Source organism: Capra hircus, chromosome 28 (genome assembly GCF_001704415.2).
Source record: "Capra hircus breed San Clemente chromosome 28, ASM170441v1, whole genome shotgun sequence".
NCBI classification, from domain to species: Eukaryota; Metazoa; Chordata; class Mammalia; order Artiodactyla; family Bovidae; genus Capra; species Capra hircus.
The window spans coordinates 1,652,592-1,668,946 of NC_030835.1; the positions used below are offsets into that span (position 1 = coordinate 1,652,592).

Here is a 16,355-nt window from a genome sequence, read left to right on the forward strand (position 1 = left end):
CTGATTCATAGAGGCTTTCCCTTCTCAAGTGCCTGATTATATTAACAAAAATGGCAAAGGCTTGTAAAAAGTTTACCGGCAGTAACTGAACAAAGGGGCACAACTTCATAGCAACACTCCCCAGAGGAGGAGGACCGAGGGAAGAAACTGGAAATCCTGACAAGCTTTCATGATGGTGACCTACCTGCCTCCCCTGAAAAGCAACTTGGTGAGCAAATACCAACCCATCGACGACTCTTGAGAACGAAGTCCTAAATTTGGAGAAGCACACGGGGGAAATAACACAAACAGCCAGCGGGTAGCGGGACGTGTGGAGAAACAGGGCACAAGGCACAAAGGGAGGGAAAGGAGAAGGCCGCCTCCGCACCGCGTCAGGGCAGGGGCAGGAGCGCAGACATGAGCGTGGGCTGGACGGAAAGGCACAGCGTCTACCGCCGAGCGCCAGCTATCCCCAGGGCGGGTACTGCAGCCAACAGGATTAGCTAAGGGAGTGCTTCCAACAGACCGACGAGAACCTACCCAGCAGAGGGAGGGAAAAAAGAGACAGAACAGTAACGACACCCCTGAGAGGCTCACACGGCAGAATTCAGAGAGTGAAGCTGGTAAAGTAAGACCAGAAGATCAAACGACAGAATGAAACGGGCAGACCGTCCACAGGCGCACGTTAGAGGTTCTTCCACTGCAGGCCATTGCCAACGCCAGGAGTCCAGAGCCGAGAGGCACTCCACCCTGGAGGCGTGGTCCTGCGGCTTTAACAACTCTTCCCTATAGAACAGGCCCTGGGGACCGAAGAGAACAGCTCTGTCCTTGGAAAATGACAGAAAGTTTGGGAAGGTTAATGTAAAGGTCAAGGATACAACAGAAACTAATTCGGTGCAAAGAAATCAAAGTGCCAGCTGGGCTGGCTGTTCGCGGACTCGGAGGCCTATCCCACGTCCTTCTGTAACAGGAAAACTGGCGAGGCTTTCAAGGAGGGGGTGCGGCCCAGGCACCACAGTTCCCAAGGCCTGCTGTGTGAGTCAGCCACGCAGTCGTGTCCAGTTCCTTGCAACCCCATGGACTGTAGCCCACCAGGTCTGTGCATGGATTCTCCAGGCAAGAAGACTGGGTGGGTGGCCACGCCCTTCTCCAGGGGATCCTCCCAACCCAAGGACTGAAGCCCAGTCTCCCGCGCTGCAGGCAGACGCTTCACTGCGGCAGCCACCAGGGAAACCCAGCTGCCGACTTCTACATCCCTACAGTGGAAAACCAAGATGACGAACGCACATCAGGGGTGAAGGGCCAGCCCCAGCTCGGCGGGGCCAGCTCAGACTGGAAGAGAAACATGCAGAGAACACATGATCACGAGAGGCTGCTTCTGCTCCGACTCACAACGCACTGTGTGTCACAGGGACTCTCAAAACCAGCAAGGCAGCCTCTTGTGTTTACTACTGAGCCAGCCTGAGAGCGCACAGTGAGGCCAAGAGCACCTGCTAGGCCAACAATCTCTTCACGAACACTCACAGCAGTTCCATTCACATTGGCTGAGACCTGGCACAACCCCCACGTCTTTCCACACTTCTGAGGTCCCTCTTTGCGCAAGCTACAGGATGTCAGTTTCCCAACAACCCCCGCCTCTCATGAGCCTCCTCATCCTTTGAAACCCAATTCGCATCTCACCTTCACCCTAACTTCTCCAGCTAGAAGTCAGAACATCGATGATGGAGACTTTGGTAACTGCCTCCTTGCTCTGACCATCTGGTATGGTTGTGACAAGCATCTTGAGTAGGAATGAAGCCCTGCCTCCCTGTACTCCCCAAGCTTGGCACGCTGGAGCCTAGTGAGTGCGAAGCGATGCTCCTGTGCAGCAACCCTCTGACTGGCGGGGTCAGTGTGAGCACGCCAAGTGACATCCTCACTTCTTAGACGTGAAGGCCACATCTTAGCAATTCTGCGCCCACGTAAAGGACCCAAATCACAACAGGCGTACGATAAATATTACAGCTGAGTGTCTTTACCTTTGGCTCAAGGATCAATTCCGTCCGCTCATTAGCATCATCCTCTTCAGAGTCTGAGCTTCCTGCTTTTATGTCTAGTTGCTCAAATGCACTGTCCAACACTTGCAAACCGTAGTTCACAGCCTCCTGGACTTTAGGAATCAGATCCACTTCTTTCTGTTCCCGGGTCTTTTCCTAGGAAAGAGTAACTTTTAGTAAGATCTCCAGTATATTGATACACCCTAATAAACACTGGGAATGGTCACGGAAGCCTAGACTCATGCTCAAAGACAAATAAAATCAAAAAAACTTAATTAAAAATGTTGTTCTTCATCATTTGCAATGTTAACATGTTGAAAGTCAAAGATTTTGCTGAATGCTTCATCTCAGACTTTGGAGTGCTGAGCCCCAAATGTGTCTACACACTGAACACGCACCAAACTACAGAAGGTTCTGGAGCTCCACATTCATCATTCACAAAAACAAAATCACACTGGAGTGATGGTGTCGCCTCTATAGACTACGTAAAGGTGCCCTGAACAATGATGGCACATCGGAAGACATCAGGGGCACGTTCCCTCCCTGCTTCTGAAGGGACAAAGGGCCTGGGGTTTCAGCTTTGCCATGACTGCACCCACTCACCTTGGTTAATGGTCCTTAGGACAATCTCAGAGGTTAAGACTTAGAAGAAAATACTCCAGGCAGAGACGTTATTTTTCAATTACAGTTAAAAAAATAACTGGACAACTACATTTTATAAACTGGTTTCAAACCAAGAGAGAGTCGGTTTCATCGCCAATCTATCCTGTAGGTTACCCTAGAACAATGCCCCGACCTCGACAAAACTTTGTCCACAGCACCAACCTGCTGAAAATATTCCACCCATCTCCACTTCCTATAACAGCAGCTCTCACACACTCAACTGTGTCATCAGTTGCAGGAAGTAGTGCAGAATATATTTAGTGTCATTTCCTCTCCTCACAAACATTCTGCAAATTGATGTATAATTACAGAAACAAACAAACCATACAGTTTTCCCCTTTGTTTTGTTTTTCTGGCACACCGTGTGGCATGTGGGATCTTAGTTGCCCAACCAGTGACCAAACCTGTGTCCCCTACATTGGGACAGCGGCATCTTAAGCACTGGACCCTGGGAAGTCCCCGTACACTGCTGCTTTGAAAGCCAAAAGGGAAAACCTGAGGAATGTTTTATACTTCTACCTCGAGTGCAGAAGTCTTTCTAATTTACCTTTTTTGTTTCGGCTGCATCTTTTTTGCACTCTGGTATGTTTGATTCTAAGTTAAATAGCTAACGTTGTACTAAGTGTGCAGACACATGCTTGTGGATTTTTTAAAGATAATTCACTATAATAACTATCACTTTAAACTGAACCTTGACTTGGTATAACCAGATATTACTACACTTAAAACAGTTTAGCAAATCTATTAAAAATAAAAAAAATTTTTAATAAATTTTTAAAGGCTGCTGCTGCTGCTGCTGCTAAGTCGCTTCAGTTGTGTCCGACTCTGTGCGACCCCATAGACGGCAGCCCACCAGGCTCCCCCGTCCCTGGGATTCTCCAGGCAAGAACACTGGAGAGGGTTGCCATTTCCTTCTCCAATGCATGAAGGTGAAAGTGAAACTGAAGTCACTCAGTTGTGTCCGACTCTTAGTGACCCCATGGACTGCAGCCCACCAGGCTCCTCCATCCATGGGATTTCCCAGGCAAGAGTACTGGAGTGGGGTGCCATTCAGGCAAAAGTGTAACTGGTTTCTGGTACCCTTTCTTGGTCTACCACGTTCATATGTTACAAGTAGTCTGGCTTTCTTCTTACTTTTATTTTTAAACTGGTGGTAATAAGCAGCAAAGCAGGCATAAAGAACAGGGATACACAATCTTCAAAGAACTCACCACGTACTGCCCAGTATGGCCCATTTTGGTTTTTGTTTTTTAAGTAACCCTCAAGGTAAAAAAGGTTTTTACATTTTTAAAGAAGGAAGGGGAGGGGATAGGAGAGGAAGAAAAGAAGAAAAAGAAGCAAAGGATAGAGATCAATGCAGCCAGCAAACAAAGTATTTCTCACCTGGTCCTTTACAGAAAATCTCTACACTCCTCTGCTCTACTCTTAAGCCAGAAATCAGGAACTTGATCTATACATTTCTTAACACAATAAATTTCAGAAACAAACAAGTTCAATTCTTGAGCTGTCAAAACCAGCGTCTCCCATTCCTCCCAAAGTCCATCTCCCTGCCCCACTCTCCCTCCAGCAGCTGTATCATAAATCACTACTTTTCTTCTTTAAAGGAGCCCAAGAGAAGAGTGATTCAAAGCAAGTACCTGTTCTGGTTTTCCTGCCTCCGTCTTGAGCGCCGGCTCCTCCACCTCCTCATCATACACACGCTAAACGTGGAAGCAAAGTTCAGCGTTTAGTCAAAACAGCATTTGGAATCAATCACGATGTAAGCGTTCAATACGCAATTTAAAAAAGAGAAAGACAAGAAGAAATGATTATTCAAGAAACGGCTGAGGCCAAAGCAGAGAAGAGCAGACAGCTTTCCCAAAATCAAGTTTAAAGAAAAGACACAAAAGACTAGGAAACATGAAAAAAAAAAAAAAAACAACTTTCCATCTCACTGTTGACCACAGTCACAAAATCAGTAAGAAACCAGGGTTCACACTGTCTTGTTTAATCTAACACAGTGCTGACAGGGCTCTGACACAGACCCTCACACACGAGGCCCTGAGCGCGTCAAGTGGTGAAACTTACCCACTGGGTATAACAGCTTTTACATTTTATACAGTAGAAACCATGAAGATAAGTCATTTTTATCCTGTGGCTTAAAATGGTTGATACATTTTTATTATCTCATTTATAAGAAAACAGATAGGCCAAGCCCACCACTGATTGGCGAGAAGACCAGTCATGGGATTCACCCATATAGCTTGGGCAGGTGGCTTCTCTTTTCCAATACAGGGCCATCATTCCAGCAACTCATTGTGATTTTTTAAACTATTTATTGTTGCTTAAACTCCCAAGCAAAACATTCTCATTATAAATAGTGCAGTGATGAAAATGTTCTAGAATTAGATACTAGTAATGGTCACAAAACTTTAAGAATACACTAACACCTACTGCCTTCTACACTTTTAAAAGGGTCTATTTTATGGTATGTAAACTCCACGTCAATTAAAATTAAAATGTCAATATGAAGATAGTTGCAGAGAGATATATTTAAAAATAATCCCATCCCTGCCTCCAACCTCATCCTCAGAATAACTAAGTTAAGTCTGGTGTGTGTTCCTCTCTGTTTCCCAAGGCTCTTACACAAATTTATACGGACATACGCACACATCTAGAGCTTTCTGCCCTTCCAGCTTTGAAACAAAACTGCATTCATATGACACACATCCTTCTGCCCCACTTTTTCACTTGATATTCTCATAAACCACTTTCTAGGTCAATGCATATAGATTTGACTCAATTGTTTTTATATCTGCATAATATTTTATGGTATGAAGTTGACTGTAGTTGGTTCAAGAATCCTTTACTAGAGAACATTAAGGACATTCCCAGTTTTTCCCAGTGCCAACCAGCTGCCGTAAATATATACGGAATTCTCAGGTCATGGACCCTTTATTTCTACAGGCTTCTCAAAAACACGATTGCCAAGCCAAAGTCAAAACTCTGGCTTACTCGTAACAGCTTCTTCCAGATCTCTGTGTGGAACAACTCTCGCTGCCACCATACACACTCAGTGCCCACGTCCCAGACCTCTGCCAGCAGTTGAGCGAGGCTAACCATCTTTTCAAAATAACTATCAATCTGACTAGACAACCTTATTTTCAAATGTTCATATCTTCTAACCCAAGATCAATCTGATTAAACGGTGTTGTTTTTAAAAGTTCACATCTTCCAACCCAAGAATTCTACTTCTTGAAATGTAGTTCCAAGAACAACAAATACAAGCAGTAAGATGCTCATGGCATCAGATTTACATTCAAAACCACAGACACCAAATCTGTAACTCTCTGCAATTCCAATCAAAATACTAGCAGAATCTTCCGGGGAAATTAGCAAGATATCCTCAAATTCACAGAAGTAAAGAAGCCAAGGATAACCATGAAAATTATGACTAAAGAGAAGTCACAGAGATTTGCCCTATTAAGACTCCTTAGAAACCTCTGGTCTTTAAGATTGTGATACTTACTACAGCGGATAAAGATAATAAAAGACAGGTAAGAGACAGACTCACAATTACACGTAAGCCTATTTATATTCGCAAGAACACACATTCATACACGTCGCTGACGAAAAGAACTACATAACAAAAGTTACCTATGTGGAAAAGAAACAAATGAGATCCCTACCTCATATTACATACACATGTACCAACAGACATCCAAAGACAATATATATACTTTCCACATAAGAAGAGTAAAGAGACAGCAAAACCAGCGAGCCCACACCCAAAATATTTACAGCTAAGGAAAAAAAAATATTAACATCTGTTAATACAAGGTAGTGCACACTATACGCATTTGTGGTTATTATCTGCTCTTTCCTGCTACTACTGCTAAGTCACTTTGGTCGTGTCCGACTCTGTGCAATCCCATAGACGGTGGCCCACCAGGCTCCCCCGTCCCTGGGATTCTCCAGGCAAGAACACTGGAGTGAGTTGCCATTTCCTTCTCCAAAGCATGAAAGTGAAAGGTGAAAGTGAAGTCACTCAGTCGTGTCCAACTCTTAGCGACCCCATGGACTGCAGCCTACCAGGCTCCTCCATCCATAGGATTTTCCAGGCAAGAGTACTGGAGTGGGGTGCCATTGCCTTCTCCTCTGTTCTTTCCTAGATACACAAAATATTGTATCTTAAAAAGTTCTGTATGGGGGATTGTTAAATAATGGTAGCCATAAAATGAAATAGAAACAGAAATTAAGTTCAGTAAATCTTACAGATGTGTTAAAATGCTTATAAAATAATATGCTAACATGAAGAAAAACGCAGGTTGAAAATACATGCATACAGAAAAGGTTAAAGTTATATACATACATGGGATTAGAAAAAAATATGCCAAAATGTTCAGTGGCTGGTTAATTTGGGAAGGCAGAATTATAGTTGACTTCTGTAGTTTAAATTTTTTCACATTTTAATACTTTTTATACATTATTCTGACAACAAAAAAGGAAAAAACTTAAAGTCCAATGTCTGCATGAGAATGAACTTGGAATATACATGTCAAAACGTTGAGAGGCTCTTCCTTAGTATCTGAAATTTCATATGCTGCTTCTTTTTCTGCATTAAAAAAAAATAATAATTCTACAGAGACCAGAAATTAGGGGAGTAATTTTCAAAGGCATGAACAAAAAATGGCAAATAAATCTTAAAATTGAGACTTTAAGACAAGACAGCTGCCCAGGTCACGTCAGACTTTAAATAGCAAGACCATTTAACTTAAAAGACTGAGCTTCAAGCTTAGGTCTGAACAGCATCAATACCCTCCTTCTCCTGCCATTAGAAACACCTCACAAGACATCAGCCGCCTTCAGAAAGCCAAGCAGGACATCTAAGAAACCAGCCAACAACCACACAAAGCCCGCAGGATCTTTCAAGGGCGGCCAGGCAGGACCACGAATCCCAAGTGCTCAGTACACAAGCAGGTGAGCAATGCTAACTTACTTCACCCTTCAGAACTCACAGCTTCCCGGGTTGCCTGATCATTTTAAAATCAGGTAGCCATTCACAGAACTGTCAAATATCTTTGATATTTCTACTTGAAGAATCTTTTCCTCATCTGGGGAGATGAGGCAAGAGGTGAAGGTGAGGAATTAAGAGAGAAATCTGACAACGGGGAGATTTCTCACACATGATACACAGCCATGGTCCTCTTTACTTTTATGATCTCTCAGTAACGCATTCAAATATCCACTGAGTCTCTATATATCAGGCTCACACTGAACCCAAAGAACATAACACTTAGTAAAAATGTGGGGCTTGATTTAGCAGAGAAGTTCAACACATCAAACCATATCGATAGATGCAGAATTACAATCATCGGAAGTGCTGTGAAAGAAGTCGTTAATCAGGCCACTCAATGTTTCAGGACAAAATTCCTACAGGAACAGATTAATGAAGCTGCAAGAACTGTATTCCCTACTGGTAACACACTGATGCACTGGCCACTGTTAATCAGCATTTCTGCTCCTTCAGAGTCCCCTCGTGAGCCTTTACTAAAGGTACTAATTTTTCTTGCCCTAAAAAGTCTTGATTGCTCTTCAGTTTCACTAACTCTATAATGCAGTTCGCAATCTACTGGCTGCCTCTGAGGTCAGTTACTAAAACCCAAAAAGCTATTACTTTCTGTATATTTCCAATAAACTACCATGAAACCAAATGGCACCATCATTCAAGACAGAATTGTAATACGTGAGTCCTGATGTCAGGGTCTGAAGAAAAAGCCAAATCCCTGCCAAATGTATTCTCAGCAGGCAGATTCCTTCGGTTTATCAAGCGTCAGCCATCCTTTTAACAGCATGACGCGCTACCACGAATGGAAAGAACGTAACACGTGGCATCACAGGGAGGTCTGGGAAGCAGCTCGAGTTGGCAGTGGCCACAGCACATCTCGAGGGAAACTTGGCCGCAGACTGGAAGCAGAAGCAGCGCAAGACAGTGGAGACTCGGAGATGGATGCAGGGAATCCAAGAAGCGAACAGAAATCATGAACCAAAACCAAAAATAATCAACAAAAACAAAAGTAAACAAAAAACCTCCCACAAAAACCAGATCATCAGAAACTCAGAATCTAAGAAAACTTGGAAAGAAAAGAAGAGCTGGGGAAAGAGAAGACCTGAAGGTTACGATTCAGAGAAAGGAGCTCATAACGCCCATTTCCCCCAAAGTAACAGTCAGCACCAAGCCAGTATCAACGTGCTTCAGGCACATCAGGTACAAAAGAAGGCTCCCAGTTCTGTCCCTTGCCCAGTCGAGGGCTGCAAGACTGACTGCCAAGAAGAGCTAAGCACCCGATCCAGCAAGAAAGGCACAGAATGAGAGCAACAGACGTAGTTAAAAGGACACAGAATTCAGCGGGATGAAGTGATGGGACTGCACACACTACTGAAGGAGAGTCAAGGGTCCTACACCGCCTCTTCCAATAGCAACGATGCTCAGGACCAAGCACCGACATTCTGTGCAGATGGCCAGAAAATGACTACAGATTTAACCAGAATATCTGCTGTATCTTAGATTACAGGCAAAGAGATACTTAAAACCTTTATTAAGATCTTTATTTTACACACAGGTTCCCCCAAAAGCCCAGTAGTGGCACTTCAACCTCAATTACTAAAAATGTACAAACGTGCTGTGTAAGATATCTGCATGACAATATTTAGTCTCCTCTTAACAATCCTAAATCTTTGTATAATCATGCAATTTTCAAAATCATTTTTATTACTTTGTATCTAACAGTTTCAGGAGATAGCCTAATTTAATAATCCTCTTTTCACAGTATAACTAACACTGATACTTAGAAAATTAGCCTATGAGAAACACAGGTCAGCTTAACTAAGCTTTCTCTCCATCTTCTAGAATAATCTCCCCTACAGTCATGGAGCTCCAGCCACATCTTATTCCTTTTTATTCTGGAATAACACTATTACAGAAAATTGTGGTATTCTCTAAGAAGAGGCTCTAGTTTATCTATGTGTTCCTAGAACCTAAAACTTTGAAACTTGATAAACTGACAAAACTGCACTTGGGTTAAAGTGCAACAATCTGTTTAGAGTTGATTCTATGACACAGGTTCAGCCAGCATAACAAGGCATTAGTTCAGAATATTCCAAGTAGCCACACGCATGCTTTTAATATAACTTAACAGAACATCATGCATACAATTAGTAACATGCTGGTGCCCAGAGGGTCAGACCAGGTGCATGGCTTTCCTTACAGAGGATAACAAGGCTTGTTGGAGGGCCATGCAAGTCACCAAAACTGCTGACAACTCCAGAATTAATAATGGATGAAAACATTGGAATATGAGGAAGTTTTTATTATTAGGTTTTCTCAAAGGCTTGAAGAAACAGGTAAACTTTACTAATAATAGGGGAGGGAACATCAATTACCAAGAAGTACTACTTACCCCAGAATTTAAGAGAACCTAACAATAGGCCAGTTAACATCACAGTTTGACTACTGCTCCCTCTAAAAGTATTCTTTCTTTAAAACTTGGATGCAACTAAGTAACTCACGTTTTCAATGAACTGGGTATTAGAGAGCATAAGGAAGTCATTGAAGACATTGTGCAGACGGCAATCGGTGGCTTTAGTCTCCCGGATTAGTCCGTCCACTTGTTTCTTGATTTCATGAGTCCTAGAGATAGTCTGCTGTGAAAATTCCTGCAGAAACTGTAGTAGCTATTTAAAAAACAAACATATTCAGCGGTATCAATATGCGTCTATACTATGCATCTATTCTGCATATCAAAACAGAAAAGCAGCCATTTTCTTTCGTGTGTGTGGTGGGGGGGGGGGACGGAAAAGGGCTGCTGCTTTTGACAGTACCAAGGCCAAGCAGCATAGAAAAAATTACGAAAGCTCATCAAACAGTGGACACTTCTATCTCGTTTCTGGAGAAACTTTAAAGTGCTGTTTGATTGTCCTTCTACAGGGATCACAGACGAAAGGCAAAATGACAAAGCACTGCTCATCCAAAAATCCTACTCAAACGGGACTCTGGAACCACGGCTCTGAGCTTACTGGGTCCCAGGCCTAAGGTGTCTTACTCAACGATATTCATATACTGGTTTGTCTCCCAACCCACTCAGCCCAGATCTCAACAGGGAGTCGCCTATAAGGTGCCACTGCAAGCCTGCGGCGCGGTGGAAGCCGAACTCTCCGCTCAGGATGGAGCTGGCGCCTGGCTGAAAAAACCGAACAAGGAAGAGAGCGCCCTGCGATGGGCGGCAGCCCGAGTAGGAGCCCTCAAGAGAGCTGAAGTCAGCCGGCCGGCATCCGCCCAAGGGCCTGAGGACTGCCACCAGGAAGTTTTCGAGAGCAGGAAGGAGTGTTATTTAGTCCACGAGAGACAGAGCGGGATCGACTGGGTGGAGAGGGGCTGGGACTGATGTCCTCCCGCTCGCAGGCCGCGCATCCCCCGCAGACGGCCCGCCCTCCGCTCCCGTCCCGGGTCCCGCCTCTCACGCCCGCGTCGGCCGCCAGCGACCAGCTCTGGCTGCTCCTGCGGATCTCCTCCACCGACCAGGGACGCTCCCACACGGGCTCGGACGCCGGCGCTCGCTCCTGGTCGGGGGTGGCCCGGCTCATCTGCAGCGGGAAGGGCGAGAAGAGGGGCTGAGCTCCGCGGAGGCGGCGGACGCGGCCCAGCCCCAACCCAGAGCGCCGCCCTCACCATCCCGGCTGCGCAGCTTGGTGGGCTCCGAAGCCGCAGGCCCGCACCCGCTGAGCCCCAGAGTCTCCGGAAGCCTAGCCCCTAGCAGTGCGGCCCTGGCACGTGACCGGCCTCACGTGACCAGAGCGCCCCGTGACCTGCCCCTCACGTGACCGGATGTGGGGCCGCTGAAGGGAGGCTGGGCCAGCTGGCTGCGGATGAGTCACGTGCATGGATCTAGCGATGGTCGTACTGAAGGAACTGAGTGAAAAGGAGAAAGGCAAATATATGATATCACTTATATGCAGAAACTGTATGTGAAACAGACTCGCGAATGTAGAGAACAAGCTTGTGGTTGTCAAAGCGGTGGGGGGTCAGGGGAGGAAGGGATTGGGAGTTTGGGGTTAGCAGATGCAAACTGTTACATATTTAACGGATAAACAACACAGTCCTAGGAAACGGTATTCAATATCCTGTGGTAAATCGTAATGGAAAAGAATATGAAAAAGAATGTATATAACCATCACTTTGGTGTACAGGAGAAATTAAAACACTGTAAATCAACTATACTTTAATATTTTTTTTAATCTGTTTCACTTTAGAAAAGGGGTGGGGGGGCGGCGGAAAACAGGAAGACTGCGGAAGCCAGGGGGCGCTTAAGAGGTGCGGGAGTCAAGTTGAGCTTCAGCTGAAGGACCGGAGTGGCCGGCGCGTAATTAGTCCGGAAGTATGCAGGGAACCAGATGTGTTCAGAGGGGAGCCGAAAGGATCTTGGAAGACCCATCCAAGGAGCTTTAAACGTCCGGAGATGTGTGCAGAAGAAGAGCTCGCGGCTGCTGCGCCTCTTCCTTGCTACATCTCCGCTGACTGTCACTGGGTCAGCACACAGAAACCTAGATTTACTGGAAATGGATGTCTCGTTATCATTATGCTTTTAAGGACATGTTCGGGTTCAACTCACTGGGTAGGGCCTCCTTAAAATCCTTTAACTCTCTAAATCCTTTACTCCGCAGGCAATGCCCTCAGATTCAAGTCCAAAATCCATTTGTTATCTGACCGCTGCCTGTGAATCCATTCTCAACTTTCCCGGCTTCCCGGGAGCGCTGAGTGATTCAGCTGTTCCGCCTCATAATTCCCCGAAGGTCCATCTGCAGAGACCTTCTTCTGCCAGACCTACTTTTTAAAATGAAGATTCCAGTTTCTTCCCATTCCTATGTGTCCATGGGCAGGTTATTTAATCCATGTAAGTTACCTGTCTTTCAGGAATGTGGTGTTAAATGTGGTGTTTGTAAAGTACCAGGGTGCCTGCCACACTGTAAGCATTAAACGTAGCTCTGCCCGTGTTTTCTATGCCCTTTCTTTATCAAACTCTTGCCCTATGTTTCGTGTTTGCCTCTTTCTCTTGAGTTTAGACTTCCCTGATTACCCCAAGGATAGTTTTGAGTGCCCCTCCTCAGTTATTTGGGGCTTACCTCCTAGCTCAGTTCCTAAAGAATCTGCCTGCAATGCAGGAGACCCGGGTTCGATCCCTGATTGGAAAGATCCCCTGGGGAAGGAAATGGCAACCCACTCCAATATTCTAGCCTGGAAAATCCCATGGAAGGGGAGTCTGGCGGGCTACAGTCTGTGGGGATCCCAAGACTCAGATACAACTTAGTGACTAAACCACCACCACCACCTCAGTTATTTTCTAATGTTTGCACAAATATCCAGGCTTCCCTGGTGGTTCAGGGAGTAAGCAATCTGCCTGTAATGCGAGAGAGCCTGGTTCCATCTCTGGATTAAGAAGATTCCCTGGAGAAGGGAATGGTTACCCACTCCACTATTTGTGCCTGGAGAATCCCATGACAGGGGAGCCTGGAGGGTTATAGTCCATGTCCCAAAGAGTTGGACATGACTGAGCAGCTAACACTGTCATACTTTTCACAAATATTCATCATAGAGTATCACATTATGTTTTATAATGTCTCATGTATAATAGTAATATATAACGTTTGAAGTACTAGGAGTTTACTACTTTATACATATTACTTCATTTGATTCTCACAATGACTGTGAAGCAGGCACTCTTATGCTTGCATTATAGTTGAGGAAATAAGAGGCACGGAGAGGTTAAGTAACTTAGAGTTAGACAAAACACTAAACAAACGGTGCCCGGAACCCACACTGTTAGCCACTACGTTGCCCTGTAGCTAGTCTTACTTTCTTGAAGGAACTTCATTTTTAAGTTGCAGTCTACCAACCTCCTGGCCATTCCTTCACATTCATTTAAAATATTTTTAATAAAACCACTTTAGAGTTTGGTTGGTAAAACTGGGCCGAGCCAATTACCAAGCTTACACCTCCTCCAGCATCATCATGGACAGCTGCAGTGGGCACATGGGTAAGCTTGGCCTCAATGTGCCTCAATCTGCATTCCAATTCTCAGAGCCCCTGAATCACCCCCACCCTGGACCTCAGCTGAAACTGCTGGCTTCTCACTGTGGACTGTAACAGAGCTGCCGCTTAAACTTCCAAGGCCCTCTGTTAGTCCCTGGTCTTTTCTCAACTAAGCCAAGTCTCTCAATGCCCCACCGCGCCATTTCACCCTCTCAGCTTTATTTCCTTGCTTCGTCTGCCTAGAGCTCATGATATTAGCCTTCGACTTTCGTTGACAGCCCATTAATAGGCTCACTTCATAGTTCTGACACATGGTCCCTGCTAGCTCCCAGCTTTGAATCAGTCTGACTATGCCCTTTCTCCTTGCTGATACCTAGGTTCCTGAAGGAAATCACTACGATTTCATGTTCTGCAAACTTAGCGGGCCCCTCTGCACTGGTTAACAGTTCTTTTACTTGATCCGTGTACTCAACCTTGATTAGATCTCTTCCGTAACTTTACCGTGTGGTTCAAACTGTCCGCTCTATTTGCCTCTTCCAGAGAAAGCAGACTTCCACTTCTCATTTCAACTTCAGATGTTTCTATGTCTACACGCTCTGTATCCCATACAGTTTTTTTTTCTTTGCACACAACAGAATATGACTGGCAAACTCAAAACAGAATTGGGGGTGGGGGAAAGATATTATAGAGCTCACTGAACTTAGGAAAGCCAAGCAGACACTGGTCTTGGGAAGACCATACATAAATCAGAAGAACTTGGGACCGTCTCCTCCGAGTCACCACCATCAGAGGAGCTCAGTTCCAGTCATCTTCCTTCTTGGTTTTTGCCTCTGAATTTCACATTTCTGAGATAAACAGAATCTCATTTGCTTCCCTTGGATCACATTCCCACTTCCGTAATTGGTTCTCCTACCGAGATCGTATAGAATGGAGAGAAATAGTCCCCAGATGGAAATTCGGGACTGTCACCAGAATCAGGAAGAGGGGGTCCCCAGGTGGCGCTAGTGGTGAGGGATCCGCCTGCCAGTGGAGGAGATGCTGCTCCCGGCCTGGTTGAAAAGGTCCCCTGGAGCAGGAAATGGCACCCCCTCCAGTATGCTTGCCTGGAAAGTCCCATTGACAGAGGAGTCTGGTGGGCTGCATGGAGCTGCATGGAGTCAGACACGAGTGAACACGCATGCACACAAGCCTGTGATAAGAAAAATGCTGCAAAAAGTGGGAAGAAGGGATGCTTGGCAAGCAAAAGAAACCGGCTACAAACTGCCTAGCTCCTTGTTTCCAGTCTCTGGAAAAGTCAACCCCTTTTTGCCCAAGGCCAGTAATCACTGTTAGGGACCAAACGACGGTCTCTAGGACCTGAGTCATGTTTACCAAAAAGAGACAGGATATGGGCTCATCCTGCCTGGCCAATCATGTAACGCCAGCTACTCCTGTAACTGAGACAAAGAACTGCCTGTATATAAGCCGCCATACTCCTTTGTTCGGGGCTCTTGTTGGATTCCCTTGTGTGGGATGAGACTTGGGCCCTAGCACGCTAGAGATAAACTCCCTTCTTGTTTTTGCATTACTGTGGTGAACTTGCTCTCTCCGTCGGTTCGGAGATACGGGCTCAGAGCATAACAATCACTATGTTCTTGGCTGAGCCTTTCCTGCTTCCCCTGGGAGGGCGCTGCTTCCCCTGGGAGGGCGCTGCTTTGAACTCCCTCTCCTGTGCGTTCAGTCTTACTGTCTTTGCTGGTATCCCTTCACATGTTTTTGAGTCGTGTTTTGTATTGAATTTACTCACGTTAAAGAGATCTTGTACTGTAATAACCATGCGTGAAAATTCACATAAATCTACCTACCATACAGGTGACCCTCTTGCTATCCTTACCTGATTAAAACTGTCAACCAGTGAAAATCCTAGAGGAGTTTCCTGTAGGGGTATTTGTGAAGTCAAGTGTATCAGGGGAGATGTCAGACCCAGAACCTTAATCTGAGTTTCTCTGAGTTAATCTGATTTTCTGTCCTGAGGTATCTCCACGGGGATCTTGCTAAAATGCGGATTCTAAATAAACAAGTACGAGATGGGGCCTGAGACAATGCATTTCTGACAAGCTCCCAGGTGATGCCCAGACTCCTCAAACTAAAGAGTGTTGGAATAAAGAGCCAGGCTGAGTTCCCTGGTGGGCAGTACAGCTCCATGGCCAACCCTGTCAGCCAGTGTGTCTCTGTGCCATATGAAAAGTCACCAAGAAAGGTTGTCATGGAGGAGAGAGGCCAAGTCTTGCTTTGGGAGGCTCCCATGGAAGCCAGGAACTGGGGCCTACAATTTACGTAGAGGGTCTTCGGTGGGAGTGCAATGTATTAGGGTCAAACCCTTTGGATGGTAGTGGAAGAAAATCGCTTAGGCTTAGAAACTGAAGCAGCCCTCTCTTGAACTGTTGGCTTTAGGGAGGCCCAGACATAGCAGGACTCCCACAGTTTCCCTGAAGCTCACTGGACCACAGGGGAGAAAGAGAGGGATCTGCCCAGTCATTGTCCCAGGCACTGAGCCAATGCAAGTTCAGGGAATCAGGCATTAATGATGTTTATACACCAGGAACTTTGAGACTCTAGTCAATTAAGTAACC

The 16,355-nt window shown here is 45.5% G+C and overlaps 1 protein-coding gene across 2 annotated transcripts in view; it reads right to left on the bottom strand.

Annotated features, from left to right (window-relative positions):
• The window catches only part of LOC102191770 (WASH complex subunit FAM21), a 45,553-nt gene extending 34,037 nt beyond the window's left edge, over positions 1–11,516 (bottom strand). For both annotated transcript variants that reach the window (XM_018042323.1, XM_018042322.1), the window contains exons 1-5: positions 11,386–11,516; positions 11,178–11,300; positions 10,227–10,391; positions 4,316–4,378; positions 1,998–2,171 (exon numbers count right to left, since the gene is read on the bottom strand). In XM_018042323.1, coding sequence (XP_017897812.1) covers positions 1,998–2,171; positions 4,316–4,378; positions 10,227–10,391; positions 11,178–11,300; positions 11,386–11,388 — 528 coding nt within the window. In that variant the 5' untranslated portion in view covers positions 11,389–11,516. The remainder of the gene's footprint in view (positions 1–1,997; positions 2,172–4,315; positions 4,379–10,226; positions 10,392–11,177; positions 11,301–11,385) is intronic.